The 20820-nt window shown below is 54.5% G+C and overlaps 10 protein-coding genes across 10 annotated transcripts; 5 read left to right on the forward strand and 5 right to left on the reverse strand.

Moving 5' to 3' along the window:
* Window positions 1-579: 579 nt before the first annotated feature.
* Window positions 580-2548, forward strand: DSM5745_00928 (tRNA-specific adenosine deaminase; the record flags this gene model as incomplete). The annotated part of the gene is made up of 3 exons (XM_026742944.1): window positions 580-742; window positions 917-959; window positions 1012-2548. The coding sequence occupies 3 exons, from the start codon at window positions 580-582 to the stop codon at window positions 2546-2548; spliced, it is 1743 nt and encodes a 580-aa protein (XP_026608789.1).
* Window positions 2549-2740: 192 nt separating this feature from the next.
* Window positions 2741-4279, reverse strand: erg24B (c-14 sterol reductase; the record flags this gene model as incomplete). Its single annotated transcript, XM_026742945.1, has 2 exons — window positions 2741-4154; window positions 4203-4279. 2 exons carry the CDS (start codon window positions 4277-4279, stop codon window positions 2741-2743), a joined length of 1491 nt encoding a protein of 496 aa, XP_026608790.1.
* A 405-nt stretch (window positions 4280-4684) lies between these two features.
* On the forward strand, window positions 4685-6089 carry DSM5745_00930 (putative vacuolar sorting receptor (Mrl1); the record flags this gene model as incomplete). The annotated part of the gene is made up of 4 exons (XM_026742946.1): window positions 4685-5049; window positions 5097-5372; window positions 5421-5547; window positions 5907-6089. The coding sequence occupies 4 exons, from the start codon at window positions 4685-4687 to the stop codon at window positions 6087-6089; spliced, it is 951 nt and encodes a 316-aa protein (XP_026608791.1).
* A 723-nt stretch (window positions 6090-6812) lies between these two features.
* DSM5745_00931 (uncharacterized protein) lies at window positions 6813-7759 on the reverse strand (the record flags this gene model as incomplete). Its single annotated transcript, XM_026742947.1, has 2 exons — window positions 6813-7295; window positions 7361-7759. The coding sequence occupies 2 exons, from the start codon at window positions 7757-7759 to the stop codon at window positions 6813-6815; spliced, it is 882 nt and encodes a 293-aa protein (XP_026608792.1).
* A 452-nt stretch (window positions 7760-8211) lies between these two features.
* DSM5745_00932 (putative C6 transcription factor) lies at window positions 8212-11082 on the reverse strand (the record flags this gene model as incomplete). Its single annotated transcript, XM_026742948.1, has 1 exon — window positions 8212-11082. The coding sequence occupies one exon, from the start codon at window positions 11080-11082 to the stop codon at window positions 8212-8214; it is 2871 nt and encodes a 956-aa protein (XP_026608793.1).
* Window positions 11083-11613: 531 nt separating this feature from the next.
* Window positions 11614-13199, reverse strand: DSM5745_00933 (uncharacterized protein; the record flags this gene model as incomplete). The annotated part of the gene is made up of 2 exons (XM_026742949.1): window positions 11614-12987; window positions 13032-13199. 2 exons carry the CDS (start codon window positions 13197-13199, stop codon window positions 11614-11616), a joined length of 1542 nt encoding a protein of 513 aa, XP_026608794.1.
* Window positions 13200-13549: 350 nt separating this feature from the next.
* Window positions 13550-14897, forward strand: DSM5745_00934 (putative MFS monocarboxylate transporter; the record flags this gene model as incomplete). Its single annotated transcript, XM_026742950.1, has 2 exons — window positions 13550-13721; window positions 13774-14897. The coding sequence occupies 2 exons, from the start codon at window positions 13550-13552 to the stop codon at window positions 14895-14897; spliced, it is 1296 nt and encodes a 431-aa protein (XP_026608795.1).
* Window positions 14898-15250: 353 nt separating this feature from the next.
* On the forward strand, window positions 15251-17034 carry DSM5745_00935 (uncharacterized protein; the record flags this gene model as incomplete). Its single annotated transcript, XM_026742951.1, has 3 exons — window positions 15251-15378; window positions 15428-16047; window positions 16094-17034. 3 exons carry the CDS (start codon window positions 15251-15253, stop codon window positions 17032-17034), a joined length of 1689 nt encoding a protein of 562 aa, XP_026608796.1.
* Window positions 17035-18444: 1410 nt separating this feature from the next.
* DSM5745_00936 (bZIP transcription factor) lies at window positions 18445-19483 on the reverse strand (the record flags this gene model as incomplete). Its single annotated transcript, XM_026742952.1, has 3 exons — window positions 18445-18708; window positions 18766-19413; window positions 19460-19483. 3 exons carry the CDS (start codon window positions 19481-19483, stop codon window positions 18445-18447), a joined length of 936 nt encoding a protein of 311 aa, XP_026608797.1.
* Window positions 19484-19981: 498 nt separating this feature from the next.
* On the forward strand, window positions 19982-20814 carry DSM5745_00937 (uncharacterized protein; the record flags this gene model as incomplete). Its single annotated transcript, XM_026742953.1, has 3 exons — window positions 19982-20522; window positions 20576-20654; window positions 20700-20814. The coding sequence occupies 3 exons, from the start codon at window positions 19982-19984 to the stop codon at window positions 20812-20814; spliced, it is 735 nt and encodes a 244-aa protein (XP_026608798.1).
* Between the last annotated feature and the right edge of the window lie 6 nt (window positions 20815-20820).

Raw genomic sequence — 20820 nt, forward strand, 5'->3', positions numbered from 1 at the left:
CTTGGGTTAATGAATCGATGTTTTCGGGATGTTCTTTTTATTTACATACTATGGAATGGCTTATACCCTTAATGATAGCCTTTAGGTATACCTTTCAATTATTAGTTCTGTAAATGGGTCAGTCAATAATGCCATGGAAGGAGCTGCCTAGGTATGGGCCATAGCCGCTGGTTTATGCTACAAGATGCCAACCCTAAAAGAAGCCCCAGTAAGACCCGGCCCAGGCGGCCGCACCTTGTGGACAATTTATTGGACATGGTTCGCTCCATCGACAGCAAAGATCCACAGCTGCTCCACCCACACAGCAAATAGGCAGCAAAAAACAAAAAGAATGACCGACGCAGGGCTCGAACCTGCAATCTCCTGATTCGTAGTCAGACGCCTTGCCAATTGGGCCAGCCGGCCTTGTTGTTGAAAGGCCTGTTTTATTTTACATAAATCAGCCAAACTTTATGATGCTCAGAATGTCGTGCATAAAACGTGCCCTGACTAATCTTCCATCATGCACAAGCCAGCAATCCACGAACTTTCCACAAGCTCTGAAGCATGTGACCGAGTCGCAATATATCGAGTCTGCCAATGGCAATGGGGAACCCAAGTCAAAATACAGACTCTTTGCCATCACGGATTGCGAGCCTGGTTCATTCGCACTTTGATGGTCTGCCAAAGCGCTCCAAGCCGGTTCTTCGCGATGATGGGACGGCCGAATGGATTCCCATGACGGGGATTGTGCTTGTTAAAGGTGGGTTATATACAGATTTCTTACTATTACTCATGATGTATTGGGTATTTCTACGGGTCTTGGGTCGTAGCCTATGTATTCGTATTCCCTTGGAATTCACACTTTTGTCCCATGTCAACCTCCTCAATGCTCCTGATCTAAAAATATATATCCGCTAACATCTACACCCAACAGCTGAGAATACACCTGAAGAAACACTAACCTGCGTCGCCGTCACGTATGTTCCAGTCCCATCCATTCGAAGTATAACTACAACTAACAAACGCTAGAACCGGCGCAAAATGCCTCCCGGCAAGCCAAATCCCGCATTGCAACGGCCTAGTCCTGCACGACTGCCACGCCGAGATCCTCGCCATGCGCGCCTTCAACTACTGGCTGATCTCCGAGTGCCGCGCTGTCCTCGAAGCCGAGCAGCAGCAGCAGCAGCCCTCCAGTCCAGGGGACACGAAGAAAGCCACACCATTCATCCGACGCCGCCAGCAAGACGGCGCCAGCGACAGCACACTGCCCCCCTTCGAAATCCACCCAGACGTGCACATTTACATGTACTGCACGTGCGCGCCCTGCGGCGACGCAAGCATGGAGCTCGTGATGGCGGCGCAGGACGACGCAACGCCGTGGGAACTGCCAGCCACCTCCGACACCTTAAACACCGCGTTCCTCTCCGGCCGCGGCCACTTCTCGCAGCTGGGTATCGTGCGCCGGAAGCCCGCGCGCGCAGACGCCGAGAGCACGAAGAGCAAGAGCTGCTCGGACAAGATTGCGCTGCGGCAGGTGATCAGTCTCTTGAGCTTTGAGAGTAGTTTGCTTGTTGCTGTTACGGCGAACGCGTATATTCGGGCGCTGGTTATGCCGGAGGAGGAGGTTAGTCGGAGTGGGTGTGAGAGGTGTTTTGGGGGTGGGGAGGGTGGGAGGTTGAGGGGGGTGAGGGGGAGGGTTTGGGGGGCCTCAGTTGATGCGGCGGCTGCTTCTGGGGATGGGGAGAAGGATAGTGATAAGGGGCGATATAGCTATGCGTTCCGCCCATTCGAGGTCCTTTCTATCCCGGATGCACAGCTCAAAGCGCTCTGGCCGTTTCGGAAACCAAGAGCCAGTGATGTGGTTCCAGATCCAGATCCAGATCCAGTCTCAGCCTTAGACCCGGCCTCCGAAGACACTGGCACAGCACCAACGCCAAAAGCGAGGAAGAGTAAGCCAGGCACCATATCCGCCGTGTGGGTGCGCGCTCCAACATCACCTCCAACAGCAACAACAGATACCCAGAGTCCCAAGCCATCAACAACGGTATCCGACAACGGCACCAAGACCCTCCCCGTCCTGCGCGGCTCAAAAACGGGTCTCTTTGAAAGCATAATCGGCGGCGTGCGCCAGGGGCATAAGGCTGTTTTCCCGGGACCGGGGATTCGCGGGGCATCTGCGTTATGTCGTGCTAGGATGTGGGAGCATTGGAGGGGGGCTGTTACTGCTACTGCTACCGTTAGTAGTGTTACGCCCTCTGCCGCGGACCAGGACAAGGGACAGGAAGGCGATGCGACTCGTTTGCATTCGAGGAGTACGGGCATAGACTATGCGTTGCAGGCGTCAACATATAGAGAGTTCAAGAAGGAGCCTAAGGCTGAGGGGCTGAGCAGTGCTGTGCGCGCTAGGAGGCAGGCTATGAGTGCTGCGAAGGATGTTTTGGGTGGGTGGGTGCCTAATGAGGGGGATGAGGGGTGGGGATGGAGGTGGGAATTAGGGACGCTGGTGGATGAGAGGGGAGATCCCGTTGAGATGGATCCGAAGGGGTCGAAGAAGAGGAAGCGATGATGTACATGTCATTATTAGATTAAATTTATATCCGAATGTTATACATAGAGTACATAGAACTTTTCCACCTCGCATTTCCCAGCCAGCCAAACCGTCCATGTCCGTGACTTCATCCAATAGAAGACAAATTAAGCAAGGATTAAAAATATATGTCAGTCCTACCAACCAAGCTCGGTTAAGGCTTGTCACCAATCAGTAGATACCCGGGATGATCCGGCTGCGAACAAGGGAAGTATATCTATCCCAGTCCTTGCCGTACTTTCTCTTGCACTTCTCCTCATCACGACGCTCACGGTGGATAAGGAGGACACCAAAGTAGATCAGGAAGAAGTAAGTGACGAGGAGAGCTGCACCACGGGATTCCGGCGTCTGGACGGCTTGCTTCTCCACCTCGCCAGTAGATGGGTTGACGCTGTTGATTATGACGAAGCCGGAGATTCCGGTGGGCAGCGAGTAAGACCACGACATCAGCCAATCGCCGAGGTAGTTGATGTGCCGGGCTAGACCCCACCAGCCGGAGGTCATGAGCTTGGACCCAGACGCAGTCTCGATGCACTTGATGTCCTTGACGCGCGGGTCGTTGGGGTTGGTACGGAAGCGGTTCTTCTGGTTGTTCGCACCGCGGAAGATCATGTAGCCCACGGCTGTGGGGGCGAGGACGAGGGCGACGCCCTGCAGACCGAGTTCGTAGGGGAACATCGCGAGGTACCGGGTTTGAAGGTTGTAGACGAAGGGAACCCAGACGAGGTCACCGAATGAGAGCATGTAGCCAAAGCCGTCCATGATCACGTCCATGGTGGTCAGAAGCGCGGGCTCCATGTAAAGACCGTCCAGGACGTAGAACGCCTGAAGTGCGGTGGAGAGGACAATGGAGTCGGTGACGTATCCGTATGTCCTGTACTGGCGGGCGATGTTGGACAGGTTCATGATGATCCATCCTAGCAAGCCAGGGCGCATCTCGCACCAGACCTTGATATCGATTGTTCGAGAGGCCTCGTCGATGAACGGAATCGGGAGCCGCACTCGGGGGTTTAGTTCACGTCCGATGAAGAAGTCATACAGCACATTGCCGGAGTGTCCGCCGGGGGCCAGCTGCCGGAGCTCAGGGTTGGGCTTGCCGGGTGCTGGGACGTAGAAACTCTTCAGGTAGACGAAAGCCGCGAGCGACGAGCAGATGATCAAGTTCGCGGTGATGACCTGCGGATAGTTGTCCCAGATGAATGTCCAGACGACGAAGTCGGCGCCATACAAGTAGGTACCAGCAGCCAAGCCGGACAGGATCAGCACAGCGGTAGGGAAAGCATTGAACTTGTATCGCAGTCTGCCTCCGCAAGCCAGTTCGGTCCCCTCCACCACCGGCCCTGGTAGAGCGATGTACAGCGCTAGCTGCAGCAGGTAATAGCTCAGCACCCACAGAAGAACCCGGGTATCGTAGAGCGCGGAGATTCCTCCCTCGGGCCAGCCAACTTCCTCCTTCAATTTATCGAGCGTCAAGGTGGAGGGGTGTAGGAGGGATGGCGCGGGACAACCGGAGACATCGTTGCACAGAAAGGTGAAGGCAAAGAGGAGGACAGGGAGACCGAAGGTGATCGCAAACGCGCCGTACCTGCAGTAGTCAGTCGCCGAGCAATCGCGGGATTAGAGCACAACACACGGGCCAAAGAACTCGTAGCCTCGCTTTTCCGGGACTGGTTGTATAGGGACAGGGGTTTTGGCTTTTTTGGACGTCATTTTGGTGAGACCCTGGAAGTTCAGTTGAGCAATTGATGATGAACGGCAGTGGGACAGGCTGCAATATTTATCCCAGCAGACCCAGATCTCTCAAACACCACTCGGATGGACAAGAGCCGAGTGAACCTTAGAATGGTACCTACCTAGGGGGCTGTGAGATGCAGGGCCCAGTCCAGTGTGACTCGGCTACAGCCACCGTAGCTCTCACGCTAATCAAGCAAGCCTTCTCCGCACCGCAGCCCGCGGCATCCGCAACGTCAGCATCTTGTCTTCACCCTTCTATGCTTTGTTGTCCATTCTTACGCTCTCTACCGTTTCCTTGCCTCTATCGCTATCAATCGCTCGCTCCGAACTTGATCACTCGAATCCAATCTAGCCGCCGACTCTTGCGGCCGAATCCCCGCGATGAAGTCACCGATCTCGCTCGTCGGCTTCCTCCTGGCCTTTGCCTCCTTTACCTTTGTATTCGCTGCTTCCGACACGTCCAGCCCTAAGGAGCTTGCTCCGTGCGTCGCGCGATCTCCGACAACGGGGCTCTACTACGACCTCAACGCCTTGCGAGTACAACCGCTTCCGAGCGACGAGAAGGCCCGCAAACACGTCCGAGATGAAAGCTGGCACGCGAAAGGCTATGACTACAATGCCAATTTTACATTGAATATCTGCGGGCCGGTCATTGAGAACGTTACGGACGTGGTCGGGATCGAGGAGCCCGGTTGGCGGAATGTCAGCGCATATTACAAAAAGGATGGGAAGACATATTCGATTGGGTTCGTCGCGCGGTCGTCGCATTGAGATTTGAGCTGACATGGCCTAGGCAACAATCGTCCGATCCTTTCTTTCGCGGCCGCAAGCTCGTCATGAACTACACCGATGGGTCGCCCTGCGATGATGAGGGATCGCATAACAAGTCGACGATAATTTCGTTCCTGTGCGATCGCGACGTGACCACGTCGACTCCCACGATCTCCTTCGTCGGTACTATGGACCAGTGCACATACTTCTTTGAGGTCCGAAGCTCCGCCGCCTGTGGTGGTTATGGCCACGATCCTGCTGGACAGGGTCTTTCCCCGGGCGGCGTGTTCGGTATAATGTGAGAACTACCCTATCAACATCAGCGCTACAGGCTAACAAGCACCAGCGCCCTTATCGCGGTCGCAGCGTACTTGGTCGGCGGTTGCGCATACCAGCGGACCGTCATGCATCAGCGCGGCTGGAGGCAATGCCCCAACTACAGTCTCTGGGCCGGGATCTTTGACTTTTTCAAAGTAAGTCTACTGTGGCTGATCCCATTTCGGCGTTCGCCCGGCAGGTACCGCGGCAGGGCCCTGAGCAACCCAAAGTTACCCACGTCGCGGCTGGATTGAGCGTTCTGCTATCTAGCCTTCATCCTCTCTCACATTATCTCCATCCTGTCGTTATCGTTCCCATAGAATGTACCTACCGCGCTGGACGCCGCCTACTGTTGGTTAGAGACCTACCACATTCGTTTCAGGCTTAGCCTCAGAACGCAAAGAATGCTAGACGCGTGTCCATCTCCAATCCACGTTTTACTGCCCACTTTCACCCTCTGCTCGCTCGCTCCATCCCTATCAATCCCTAGCGAAGCTAACGCTCTTCTGACTAGGACATGACGATCATAGCCCTCTCATCACTAGGGCGCCTCTTCCGCCTCAAACGCTCACCAGCCGGATACTCCTCCGCCGGAACCGACAGCCCGCCACGAGGCCGTTTCGGCAGCGGCAGACGACGCGACATCGACGCGGAAAATAGACTGATTGACCAATTGGATGAAGAATGGGACGATTAGAGCTGCGTGCGTCGTCCTTACCAAGTTTGGCTTTTTCTCCTGTTTGCACAGAGTTTTGTGTTTCATGCGATATGATAGATGGGTTTGATATGGTTATGGTTATGGCTATGAGAGTGTAGATGGACCACGGCCGGGTCTTGAGACGCCATTGGTGTACTATGTGGTATACAGGGGGCTGAGACCGGCTATATGGATATATACCTGGAAGGAATGAATTATGGTTACGCTTATGCTTCGCCTATGTACTCCACTTGTTTGTATTCGTAGCTTTTACCGACCCGTAAGGATCGTTTAGGGAGGTCATTTATGCTCTATGTACACCACTCATACTCCGTACTCGAGGAGGGAGACTGAACGAAGATTTTTGCGCCTGTAATAAGGGCTTGTCTCTTATCATGCAGAATTAGACATGGTTTTCAACAACTAGCATCATTGGTCTAGTGGTAGAATTCATCGTTGCCATCGATGAGGCCCGTGTTCGATTCACGGATGATGCATTGCAATTTTCTTTTTGTCCATGTCCCATGTTTTTTCTCGCCTGAAATAACACGACCCTCATGTCTGAGACGCACTTATTTACCTTGTACATAGAGTTTGGAATTCTCTGGTCGATGCGGCTCCTCTTTGATTTTGAGTTCGAACCAGTCTTGCGTTCCGCGGAATCAATCCAAGTCTCAGATAGAGACGAGGTTGCAAGCAGTCAGTGAATATTTAATGGCAGCCCTAGTCATAGAGATCATTCCAGTACATCCTCTCTTCAAGCTGCTCCTCACTCAGACCTGCATGCACAAAATGCTCACGCTGCGGCGTCCGAATCCAACGGTGAACCTCCCCAGCAGCCCTCCAGCCAAAGAAGCCCGCCATTTCCCAATCGATAAGCCCAACAATCTTGCCCTGATCGACGATGCAGTTGGACTCGGTGAAATCATTATGCATGAAGCTCCTGTCTGCATCGTCGCTTGCGCCTGAAAAGAGGATTTCCGCCTCCCGGGGATTCAGACGCCCGTTGCTGAGGATGTTGGGGTCGGGCACCACATGCGAACGAGCCCTGAAGCCCTCCCTTGGCTTGATGGTGTGCAGCAGCTTGAGTATTGCCCTGGCTTGCTCTTTGAAGGAATCCCGTTCTTCTCGGGAGAGATACGGACGCGCGACCGACAGACTCACACCGGGGAGTCTCTCTTGAACCAGAACCTGGCGATTGTGGATCTGCGAATAGTTGTTAGACCCTGTGAGGAATCGTGAGTAACGCGAGAACTGGGAATCATCCGTACCTTGCCAGCGAAGTAGATCTCCGGTACTCGGACACTGATAGCGTTGAGGACCGTCCTCGCAAGCGCAATTGCCTGGACTTCATTTGCGTCCGCGTACGAATAGTCAATTTCCGTACAGGAACCCTTCGGATCGTGGAGATGGCTGGACTTGACGATCACGCTACCAAGAGCGAAGACATCGCGGCCCCCTTCGTCGGCGGGATAAATCCGGTTCTCCTCGGTGCAGAGGCTAACAAAGGAGGCCCAGTACTCTAGTGACTCTGCAGTCTGCGAATTGGCGTGTTGGGAATCAATGCGGAAGTCGTCCGGCTTGGGTAGGTATCGACCGTAGAAAGGCACATCTGAATACAAGTCGGTTGGCGGAATCTTATCCGGGTCCGCTTCATACGGGTTCGTCATTTTGTAGTTGCAAATGAGGAAAGCTCACAGTAAATACTGTCTCAGTGTGGCTGGCAGCGGGGTTGTCGATACGCCGGACGCAAGGAACCGCGGACACGGACCTATCGTCTACGAAGGCCAGAACTCTACATTCAGCCTCAGCGATGGCCCAGGCCATGGCCCGCGCAGCATTTCTTTGGTGGAATCACGAGGCCGGGAGCGATGGAAGAGTTGCTGGGAGGACACCTGACTGGCTCCTCCCATCATCTCGGCTCCTTAGCTATGCTGCGAAAATGGAAATATCGTGCAAGTTAAATTCCACAGCTATTATATCATATATAATACCGAATCGATGAGAAGACCCCACAGCTAAAACGCAGAAAAGCCAATGACAACCAACCCTGTAAGTATATATCGCCGACCATGCAACATGAAACAATGAAGACCACGAAGTAATCGTACAGTTACCACATCTATTCCTTCATCTGCGACCCATGACCATGATTCATGCCAGACATACCAAGATCATACGCACCCATGGGCATATTCCCCGCACCGCCAAAACCCGACATACCAGCGCCAGGGTCCGGTTGAGAACCCGGATCAAGACTGGCGCCCGCGCCGATGGGATCAAGGTTAAAAGGGAGGAACCAGGCGGATGGCTGGTAATACTCGCCAGCACCCGAAGGTGCATTAGGATCCATCTGGCCAGTGAAGATATCCTGGGTTGAAAGGCCATGGTCCTGGGGCGGAGGCACGTCTGCGCCGTTCATTGTGGAAAAGGGAGTCTGATCGTTAGAGACGTAGGAAGTGGGAGATGGCTTGAAGCCAGAGAAGGAGTCATAGACAAACTGGCGGTCGAGTTGGGGGAGTTGATCGGTAACGGGGATGGTGAAGTCGAATGGGGAATGGCCAAAGGTTTGTTGGCGGTTTGGAGGGAACATTGGTTGCGGAAAGCCTGTTCCTGAGGTGCCGAGGATGCCGGGGGATGTTTCCATGTTGACGTCGACGATTTGTTGCGAGGTGGATGTAGGTGTTGTTTGGTCCATGCCTGTTAGGTCGATTCTGCTGCCGGCTCGAGAGTGTTTACGGCGGAGAACGCTCGGTTGTGGTGTCGGCGAGAGGCTGGCGAAGAAGTCCTCGACGCTCTGAAGGTCAGGTTTCTGGCTCATTACGGCCTCGTCGTCATTCTTTCGGCCGGCATGGCCATCTTCCCAATGTTGCCGTGACACGCCGTGGGGGTACTTGTCGAACCAGTCGCCGTACTGGAACATGGGAGCAACGGGCCCGTTCTGGGTCGTTACTGTGCCCTTGAGCGCGGCATCCGCAAACTGTCGGTAGCGGTCCTTGGCGCTTTCTACCATGTAATGGAACATGCCCCAGTATTTCTTCATTTTGTTCAGGTAGCGGTAAGTATGTCGTAGATTCTCTTTGGACCGGGCTTCTAGTTGCTGGTTTTTGGAAAAGATACCCCAAATATGCACGGTACTAGCAGAGTACGCGCAATACCCGGCAAAGGGAACAGTCAGAGGGTATGGCGCAGCATGATTGATGAGCGCAGAGATGTGATGAGCCGCCTCCACGGCGGCTCGTCCTGCATTGCTGAGGAATGTCCGCGGCATATCCCGCGGAGGGCGTCCGCCTGGTGAGAGGGGGATGGCAAACTGGTTGAGAAAAAGAGTATTTTGGTGTATGATGATGTGAAGGAAGAGGAACTGGTTGGCGACGCGGTCGGCCGCATGCACCTGGAGGTTTTCGTAGGTGAAATGTAAATGGCTTGGGAGCGACGCGGAAAAGTCTTCGATTTGCTTCCTAAGGCGTGAATACCCGGACTCTGGTGACCACAGTGGATGATTATCTCGTCGTTTCCCACCAAGGTTCAGATAGTCCACTATTCGGCCCCAAATCACGACCGCTCGAATGATATAGGCCAGCACGCCCATGTTGGACCTTGCATTGGACAGCTGCCCAACATCTTCCGGGACCGGATTGAGCACGTTGCCTTCTAAATCTTCCGTCGGTCCTGGGATCTCCATCTGAAAATGTGTCTCCTTGATCGGAAGTTGTATCTGGATGAACTTCTCGTTACCGATGGGCGGACGCTGACTGCCGGATGAGTTATATCGGTCCATCAGGAAACATGCCCACATAGTTCGCCTTCGGATCTCTCTATCTGTAAAGCTGAGCTGAGCGCCACCACTGTTACCTTGCGTCAGTAACGGATCGTAGTCGAGCTCGCGGTGCAATTGAAGCGCGTAGGCCATGCGCATGGCTTGTCCGCCAAAAGACCAACTCCGTCCGCCGTGGCATGTACCAAATTCATGAAGACCAAGTAGGAGGAAGACCGTTAAGATAGTGATATTCGGCTCGTCATGCCGCTTCAAGGCGATAGTGGCGGCCGGGCTTGCCCAGTTCTCTCCGCGCAAAAACGGGGGCTCCGAGTTAATCTGTGGGTGTGTCGAGAACCGAGCGGAAACGGCGCAAACGGCAAGAATGAGCACAGGCGGCACCGTTCGGGCCTTGAGTCTGCGCACAAAGCTCGGCTTGTGAAGGAGCAGATAGGACTGGCCGTAGACACAGTCAAAGAAAACCTCCGCAAGATGTTCCTGTATCTCCAGCGAGGGCAGAAACTCGGCTCCCTCGGTCATCAAACTCGGCCCATCGGGTTTGCCCTCGCGCCGCATGGGAAAGGTATCCTGCGGCCCGTTTTGGCTCCCGCGCGCCCACTGCTCCAGTTCAGCGGCGAACGCTTCATCAGCCGACCGCTTCTTCTGGTTCTTGACAGCTTGCCCTGGCTGCGCAGGCCGCACATTTGATCGGCCAATGGCCGCCATATCCCTAGCTTCATCCTTCGGAATTGTCTTGATAACCCGGTCCTCCATCCGCTTCAACCGTTTATCCAGCATCGCCATGTAATCCGTGCGGGGAGCCGCCTTTCGAGTCGTGACCTTGTACACACAAGGAATCCGTGACCGAGAGCAATGCTTGCATGCTGGCTTTTCGCCTGAGCAGCGAATCTTCTTCCGCCGACAAGCAATGCATGCTAATGGCAACCGTTTCCGCTCCTTCCCGGCCTTGGTTTTTGTTTCGCTCCATGCCGGCTTTTCCCCGGATTGCTCTTGAGTTTGTGCGGTTTCGTCTGCGTGATCGGGCGCATTTTCCTGGCCTGTATCTGGAAAAGCAATTGAGTCACCGCCGGTCTGAGCGCTTCCCGGCTCGCGCGAGCTGGCCGGGCTATTCTCTTCGAAATCGTCGGGGAGGGCGACATCGTCGTGGCCGTGGCCGGGGCCTAACGAGAGCGAGGGATTCGCCGCCGGGGACTCGTCGGGCTTGAATGGGATCATGATGGGTGCGGATACCCCAGCGACGGGGAACAGGTCATCGTTCGAAGGAGGGCAGAGTGGCAGGCGAGGGGTCCCAAAGGACGAGATAGCAATTATTGCTCAGAAAGCGGAGACGAACTGGCGAAGACGGGGAAAGAACGAGGGTCGGCTTGGCGCTGGTCGCTGTCCGGGGTTGGATTACTAATCCTCTTCTCCGGTCTCGCGAACCTTTTCTTCCTTTTCTTCTCTTACACCAGACAATTAGTACCCCAATTATTCAATTGAACAGCGATAACGAACCTGGTCGGTTTGTCCGAAGTTCTTTAGAACAATGTGACTCGATGTCATGGGCGAATGCACTGATCGCCATTGGGCGGACCCGAAGAACCTATTGTTTGGGCGAACCAGCGCAGCAGAAGCAACATTATGGAGCTCTATTGCTGTTGATCAAGTCTAGTTCTGTCCCAATTATCGGGCTTTAGCCGGGATCGCCCGGACGCGGCTCTCATTTCGGTTGTTAAATCATCTACGGAGTATATTGACAAGGTCTATCTAGAGACGGTAGCGAAACTCGAATGTGTTCCAGTCGGTCACATCATCGCCATCATCCTGCCTCGAGAGGGTCCGGATGAGCGGAGATACTTCCGTGCTACCCGTTTGACGGCCACCTGGCTGCTGGGGGACTCCAGCGGAGCCGGTGTTTACCATACCTTCTTCACGATCACGTCGGGAATTAAGGCGTCGCAGATACAAGTACAGGGAAAAGGTCAACACCGCTGCAAGCGCATAGCAAATGAGAATGGACCGGAACGAGGTCTCATGGCCTTCTTCGCGAGCGCGGAACAAGTGAGGGCCTGCGATATTTCCCACGCAGTATGCGACGAACATCGATCCCGTCATGGTCATCTTCTTGGTAACGCCCATGTAGTTGGTCTGCGCCAGGGACATGGTCAGAGGCAGCGCGCCAGGGCCCGCGGCAAGGAGGAAATATCCCAAGAGCTGGATGCCGAGGGAAACGTGGTATACCCGGGCATAGACCAGGGTGCTTCCGAGGCCTGATATTGCCAGGATGCACGCAATGAGGATGCAGTTGATGTTCCGAAATCGACCCGCGAGCCATCCGGTGAGGGTGATTGTCCCGGCGCTGATGAGGCTCACAGGGATATTGATCAAGGTGGATTCCAAGGCCGTGAACCCGAAGGACTTGATGACCAGGTTCGCAAAGTTCTGGATGCCTCCGTTGGGTATCTGGAGCAGAGTGACAATTCCAAGGAGATGCCATGTTTTAGGGTCTCGGAAACACTCGAATGCCTGCTCTGTGTTCCATTTAGTCCCCTCTGTGCGTCCTGTTCCGGCAATGACGACGCGATCTGATATGAACGCTTTCTCTCCCTCGGTCAAAAAAGTCGCATTCGAAATGCTGTCTGGGAGTAAGGCTAGAATGACGAAGGCCCAGAAGAAAGTGACTACCCCAAGGATCATGAAAAGCCACATCCATGGACGCAGAGGGTGTTCTATATGGCCGACGCCGTACGCCAAAAGACTGGCCATAAGCCCACCAAAGGAATTTCCCGAGAACCAGATACCGGTTCGTATAGGTATCTCATCGCGGGTATACCACGTGGTAGTGATGAACATGAACGCCGGCGTTATGGTTGCTTCTGCGACCCCTAGCATAAACCGGACCATTAGCAAGCCGCCATAGTTGACACAAGCGGCAGTCAAAGCGACCACGGTCCCCCAGAAGAACGTATTCGCAGCTAGGTATTTTGCCACGGGGACGCGTGGGATGAGGAAGTTGGTGGGCTTAATGTCTGTCAGCTGTAGTGACGGAAGACCGGACCTAGGTGAGCATACCCATTCCCAGAGCAAATAACCGAAGTAGAATGCACTCGATACCCAGCTATACTGCTGTCCGACCAGGTGCTATATTGTCAGTCGCCACTCTGATGAATGGAAACCGAACTCACTGTATCCTCGATCAGGCCAAAAACTGCCGCACTGGACAGGATTGTTTTGTCCATGAAGGCGAGCATGTAGGTGATGAACAGGAGGGGAATCAGACGCCGATCGACCTTTTGCAGCGCTTGGGACGCTTCAATTGCGCTGCTGTCGCCATGCTGCAGGGCCGGGGCCATCCTCAAGGTGGTTGAGGAAGTAAGGTGGATTGTGCGACGAACTTGCGGGGAAGCAGCATTGGACCATTCCGGACTTAGCGATCAACCACGGCCCTCCCGTCAGCTTATCGCAGGCAGGCGCCCACAGCCTAAATCAACTTCAATAACCCTCATCAATTCAACATCGATAGTTCTGAGCAGGCTCTTATCCAGTCTGAGGCCCTGGCCACGGTCGGAGACCCCACTGACAACGACCGAACTATTGTGGGGCGCGCCCTACGGACTACAACCCGCTTATGGGCAGCATGCACTCTATAAGTAGACGTGCCTGATGACCAGAATCATTTGGTCTCAGACCGATACTTTCCGAAATGCGTCGAGCTGCTCGGCAAGAAGTTCCTGCGGCCTTTGAGGCCGAGTCAGTGGCTGAAGCTGAGAGTCATGCAGTAACCTGGGCCTTTCCCGAGGGTGGCCGACAGGCATGGACCTGCCTACTGGGGTCCTGTTTACTCATGTTTCCCTCGTTTGGTTTTCAGACTGCCAGTGAGTTCCCACCGGAAGAATAGTAGCAAATGTCCTGCTGACAATTCTGCAGTTGGTTCTGTTCAAGAATATATCAGCACGAACCAGCTTGCCGGGTATAGTGTCCGCGACGTAGGCTGGATCACTGCCATCCTGGTGTTTCTGACTCTATTCCTCGGAGTCCAAGTTGGTCCTCTTTTTGATCGATATGGACCACGGACTCTGTTGATTTGCGGGTCGCTGGCCAGCTTCATGTCGTACATGCTGCTCGCAGAATGCACCAAGTACTGGCACTTCATCCTGTGTTTGTCCGTGCTTGGAGGAATCGCCGCCGCAGTTATTACCACCGTGTCGATTGCTGTCCTGAGCCACTGGTTTTATCGCCGGCGCGCGCTTGCGTCCGGCCTCTGCATGGCGGGATCCTCTGCCGGCGGAGCGATCCTACCACTCGTTCTACGGGCGCTATTCCCGCGGTATGGTTGGACAATTGCCATCCGCGTGGTCGCCTTCATCGCGCTAGGATGTTATGCGCTAGGTGTAATCCTAGTCCGTGGACGACTACCCCTAAGTGGCAGCGCCAGCAAAGCAACGATTGACTTCCGCGCGTTCAAGTCACTGCGCCTCTGCTTCCTGACCGTGGCCGTGTTCTCCTTCGAGTTCATCATCTTCGGCTGTGCCGCACTACTACCAACGTACGTGCGCTTTGCCGGAATGTCCACAGACATCCAGTTCTACTCCCTCACCGTCTTGAACAGCATGAGCTTGCTGGGCAGAGTCTTTCCCGGAGTTGCCGCCGACCTGTTTGGGCGCTTTAACATCCTGCTGTGTCTAGTAGTAGTCACAATGGTAGCCATGGCGGCCGTGTGGCTGCCCTTCGGCACCCGCGACGAGACAACACTGCTCGCTGTCGTTGCGGTATTTGGATTCGGCTCTGGCGGGTGGCTCTCGCTGGCGCCGGTGTGCGCCGGCCAGTTATGCAGAACAGAAGAGTACGGACGCTACTATGGCACCATCTACTTTGTGGCGGCGTTTGGGGTCCTCTTGACGGTTCCTGTTGGGGGCGATCTGCTGCAGTCAACCACGCCCAGGGTGCTCATTGGGTTCTATTCGGCGGTGCTGCTGGTTGGGTTTGTTGCGCTTGCGTTGTCGAGATGGGCTTTGTTGGAGTGGAGGTGGAGGTGGAAGGTGAAGGTATAAACCGTAGCTAGGCTCCTTTCAAGATGATGTCCTGGGGTAGGTATCTCAGATAAAGATAGAATCTAGAAACTTGAAGTAATCGCAGCTTGCTCTGGTTTCAGAGTGGTTCAAGAGAAGACATGTAACCTTTTGTCATACATAGAAAGAGGACATCTATTCAAGGCCCACTCCATCACATAGCCATGTCATTGTTCGAACAACCTACCTTGCCCAGCGAAGCCCAACCATCCTAGTTAGGACTAGCTGCATGCCAACCTACGGTAATCTCATGCGGGCATGTCCTAAGAGACAGCCTAATCGAAAACAACCTTCTGCCCGGACCTCCACGGGTGACTTCCTCGTCAAAATAAAGTATGCCTAAGCGCCCACGTCTCTCTTTCTGCCTTTCTAAGACAAATGGGATCAAAGTCCGTCTTTTCTCTACTACCCACACCAAGGCCTCTCGTTCTGATCTATTCGACTACACGTCAGGCCGGTGGATGTATGTTCTTTCCCTATCGCAATAACCTTCCATAACTGATCCAGCGTAGCTACAATGACGCCCTACGGCACCGGGAGAGAAGGCGAATCTTCAACGTTCCGGAGCTTAAGCGCCTGGCAGCGTCATCAATCGGCCAGAAGGAAGAAGACGTGGTTGGTTTCGAGAAGCTAGCCGAGGGAGGGTTCAACAGGACCTTTCTCGTGACGATGCGAGATACATTTCGATTCGTGGCACGGATTCCTTATCCTGTAACTCAGCCCAAATCCTTGGTCATCGCCAGTGAAGTCGCGACCATGGATTATCTCCGTGCTCATGACATCCCAGTCCCCCAGGTCTACGGCTACTCTGCAACTGCCGATAACCCTGCGGAGACGGAATACATTTTCATGGAACTTATGCCAGGACACAACCTGGGTGACATATGGTTCGACCTGACTGAGAAGCAGAGGTCCAGATTGCTTACGCAGCTGGTGCAGGTCGAGTCGCGATTGTTTGCGCTGCGATTTCCAGCGAGCGGGAGTCTGTATTACTGCTCCGACCTGCCTGAGCATACCAAGGTCATCGTTGCGAGCCCGACAACCAGCGCAGGCCGCTTCTGCATCGGTCCGGAGACATCGCTTGGGCTGGTGTACGGGAGGAGGTCGAGCTTACAAGTAGACCGTGGACCATGTGAGTATCTACTGGCTCACATCAGAAATCAATTTAATGTATACAGATCAAGATACCCTCACAGCATTAACAGCCGGTGCAAAAAAGGAGATTGCATACCTGTCCCAATTCGGCCAACCTCTCCAGCCCTTCCAGCGTCTCCGCAGAGAGACCTACAACTACCAGCCCCAATCGCACCTCGACCACATCGCAACCCTCAACCAATATCTCCAGATCGCACCGAGTCTTACTCCCCACAATAATCCAGCCCTGCAGCGCCCCGTCCTCCGACATCCAGATCTCCAACCCAACAACATCTTCGTCACAAACGAACTCGAAATCACCGCGCTGATCGACTGGCAGCACACCGCAATTCTCCCCCTATTCCTACAATGCGCCATCCCCAACAGCATCCAAAACTACGGCGACGAGATCTCCGAGTCTCTAACGGAACCGACCGTGCCGGCCAATTTCAACGACCTGGAACCACAAGAGCAATATGCTCAAGCCGACCTCTTCCGTAAGCGTCAGCTTCACTACCTCTACGTCAAAATGACCTCGCAGATGAACACCGAGCACTACGATGCCCTGGCCCATGGGTTCAGCACGCTGAGACGACGGATCTTTCATCATGCCAGCGAGCCCTGGGAAGGCGATAATGTATCGCTCAAGTCGGATCTGATTACACTCTCGCAGAAGTGGACAAATATCAATGGTACAGGTGGCAATGCGCCACCTTGTCCACTGGTATACTCCGACGCCGAGTCAACTGAGTGCTTCAGACTAGCGCGCGCTCAAGCTGAGGCAGATGAGCAGTTCAGATTGTGCCGGGATGTGATTGGGGCTGGGAATGAGGGCTGGGTTCATGTTGACCAGTATGAGGAGGTTAAGGCAAGGGAAAGGACATTGAGGAGGAATGCACTTGACGCGGCGGAAACGGATCAGGAGAGGAAAGAGATAGAGGAGAATTGGATTTTTGATGATTTTGATGAGGATGGGTATATGTAGCAATACTTTCTCTGATGTGATGAGTCTGTAGTATGATTCATTATCAAAGATGTGAAGTATTCCATGATATATATCAACCTTCAAAGTTTTCTCCTACTAATGCAATTCCGTGAGAACTGTACTACGAATCCATGGACTCCTTACAACCGAACGGTGTATACTGCCCCACATTTAAGGGTTCTCGGCGAGTGGGGCCAAGCCAATCACGTGAAGAAGAAGATGTCACTGCTTGCCCGTGATTGGGCGACGCATTTCTTCAGCAACAGTATGGCACAGATATCAAGCAGAAAGTATCCAGACAGATATCGCAATACCCATCCAAGTCCCCTACAACACTCAGAGCGAAGCGCAATTTTCAACATGGATCTCGAGAAACAACCCCGCGACCCGGAAACAGCCCCTGCCCCAGCACAAGCACCATCATGCGCTGGATACCCACCAGACAACGACGACGGCACCCCAGACACCGGCCCAGTTTCAGCCTTCAAACAGCTCGGCCTGCTCGACCGCTTCCTAGCCCTCTGGATCTTCCTCGCCATGGCTATCGGCATCATCCTGGGCAACTTCGTCCCGAATACGAGCGAGGCGCTGCAGAGGGGGAAGTTCGTGGATGTTTCGGTGCCGATTGGTAGCTCTTCTCCTTCCCTCACAAGTACGAAAATGGTGTAGCTGACGCGCGTAGCGGTCGGTTTGCTGGTCATGATGTACCCGATTCTGTGCAAGGTGCGGTTTGAGACGCTGCACCGGTCGTTCGCGCAGAAGAGCCTTTGGGTCCAGGTTGCGTTTAGTGTGTTGGTGAATTGGGTTGTTGCGCCGTTGTTTATGGTATGATTCCCGATCCTTGTTTCTGGCAGAGTTGGAAAGGCTGATGGTTGTAGCTTGGCCTGGCGTGGGCGTTTCTCCCGGATGAGAGGGGTCTCAGGGAGGGGTTGATCTTGGTGGGCATTGCGCGGTGTATTGCGATGGTATGGATTTGCCGACATTTGTTGAGGTCATGACTGACAAACGTAAGGTGCTCGTCTGGACCGGACTGGCCGGCGGCGACGGCGACTACTGCGCGATCCTGGTGGCCATCAACTCGATTCTGCAGATGGTGCTCTTCGCACCACTGGCCATCTTCTTCATCAATGTGATCGGCGGCTCCGACGAAGGTATCAGCATCGACTACTCGCTCGCCGCGAAGAGCGTCGGCGTCTTCCTCGGTATCCCGCTGGGCGCAGCCATCGTCACGCGCTTCACCCTGCGGTTCCTGATAAGCGCGGAGTGGTACGAGCGGCAGTTCCTGCGATGGCTGAGCCCCTGGTCGCTGATCGGGCTGCTGTTTACCATCCTCGTGCTGTTCGCGTCGCAGGGGAAGCAAGTGGTGCATTCGATCGTCTCTGTGGTGCGGGTAGCCGCGCCGCTGATCGTCTACTTCGCGGTTATTTTCCTGGTGACGCTTGCGGTGACGAGGCGGTTCGGATTCGGGTATAAGCTGTCCTGCACGCAGAGCTTTACGGCCGCGAGCAATAACTTTGAGCTGGCGATTGCGGTGGCGATCGCGGCGTTTGGGGTAGATAGTGACCAGGCCTTAGCTGCGACGGTTGGTCCGCTGATTGAGGTCCCGGTATTGCTGGGGTTGGTGTACGTGGTCAAATGGGTCGCTAGACGACAGAAGTGGGCGTGATGCGCGTTCTGTATATAGTCGTAGGCTTAATGACCACTGATTTCATCCAAGACTTGGAATAGGACCTGGTTCTGGACTCGGCATCCTTCTTCGGAGCTGCTGCGGAAGAAGCCTTTGCGGAGCTTCGCCTGGATTTCCGAGACGTCGACGCCGCGAGCGTTGTACTGGTTCACCAGTTTCTCGGCAATGGCGCAGAAAGTCGTGTTGAGGACTCGCTCGCTGATCGGCAGAGACTCCGGCCCCTCGTCGGCTGAGCATGCACAGAAAGGAGGAAGCGGCGTTGCTCTGGGTTGTCTACATCGAGGTTCACTCGTGCTGGGCTGGCATGTACCGACCACAGACTCGTGGCCTAACGGAGTGTCGGTCCTGGGATTCGGCTCAGGCTGCGTCCATTTGACCTTCTCAGGCTGCATTTGGGATCCTTGGGGTCGTTGAAGTGCCGGAATCGCAACCTTCTGGGCCATGACCGGGTCGTCAACGATCCGCAAATACTCCTCGAGGGCATCAGGTGGAACCCCCAGGAACAGGTGCAGATCTCTTAGTTTTCGATTCTCGGCCTCTAGTCTTTGGACAGCTAGCCTGTTTTCGACATCCCTCCGGTCGAGCTCTCGTTGGAGGCTAAGGACCTTCCGTTCCAGATCCTGGAGGTGGTCCTGTTTCCGCGCTCTTGATTTGCGCTGGTTCTCCCTAACGCGGGCAAGCTTATCTAGACGCTAGGCAGGTGAGAAATGCGATTGATAGATTCGATTGGCGTGTTACCTTCTTCTCCACGGCTGAGTCCATTTTGTCTCCGAGCGATCTGGTGCAACGCGATAAATTCCCCGCGGATCGAGAGTCCGCGAGAAAGAAGAATCCGATCGAGAGGAAACTCACGTGACCTTCTCCCATTCGCGTCTTCCTCTGCGGATTCGAGCGGATTTCGGTGTGGGCTGCTGGAGCAATTATCTTGGCCGTCTTCTGGCCTGTAATGGCATGCTAGATCTGCAGATCAAACAATAGTCCAGCTTGTTTTAGCACAATGCCGCGATGAAGCAGGATGGGTCCAGAGGGATGGGAGTGGCACTGAATACGGAGCGACGTCACACCGGATCGCGCGGTTCACCTCGAGCTCCAGACATTCCTCCCCCTTCCTCTCACCAAACAGGAATTCATCCTGAACTCCACGATCTCTGTCGCGTCTACCTACATAGTCTTACACCCGTTCGTCTCGGCCCCCATCTCCGTCTGCGCTAGACAATTAAGCTCACACCCCAGACCCCAGATTAAGCTTAGGTCCCCAACATGGTCTCGACACGCCATCACCCGAGCGACTTCCCACCCCCGACCCCCAAATCTTCAACCCCGTCGTCGGCAACCTCCGAACCAAGCGGCGCCGCCTCCAGGAGATGGGTGCACACGCCCACGACAATCACCACGCTCTGGCTGCTGATCTCGTGCCCGCTTGTCCTCTGGGACGCCGGCTACTGTCTCCTGCGCCCGCACAGCATGCCCGGCGGGAAATACCACTCGTTCTGGTCCGGCTATAAGTGGTACGGCACCGTCGACTACATCTACGGGTGGCCGGCGTTCAATGCGAAGAACGGATTCACAAATGCGCAGTCTATTCTGAACCTGGTCGAGACCGCGGGGTACCTGTACTATCTGTACGTTGTATACAGGCACGGAACGCCTGCGGCTGGATCGAAGGGCTCGCGCGAGACGCAGGGGGGAATCTCATGGCTTCTGGCTACGGATAAGGTCGTCTCGGGGCGGACGGGGTCCACGGCGTTGCTCGCGGCGTTTAGTTCGTCTGTGAGCACGGTTTCAAAGACGGTGCTTTACTGTACGGCCACGGTCATCGCATATAGAATCGAAAGCTCAGCTAACATCGCATAGGGCTGCAAGAATACTTCAGTAACTTTGAGAACATCGGCCACAATGGGTTCTGGCCTCTCACTGCTTGGATTCTGCTCAAGTGGGTTCTTCTTTGCACTCATTGACTAGCTGCTAATTGGTATAGTGGCGCTTGGATTGTCGTCCCTATTTGGAATCTGCATGTTTTAGGGGAGGAGATTGTGTCTTCGCTTGCTAATGGCAGTGGTCCCCGTCAACGCGGTCGTCCTAAGGCGCAGTAGCGCGGA

This window comes from Aspergillus mulundensis (genome assembly GCF_003369625.1).
Source record: "Aspergillus mulundensis strain DSM 5745 chromosome Unknown scaffold_0, whole genome shotgun sequence".
Taxonomy (NCBI): domain Eukaryota; kingdom Fungi; phylum Ascomycota; class Eurotiomycetes; order Eurotiales; family Aspergillaceae; genus Aspergillus; species Aspergillus mulundensis.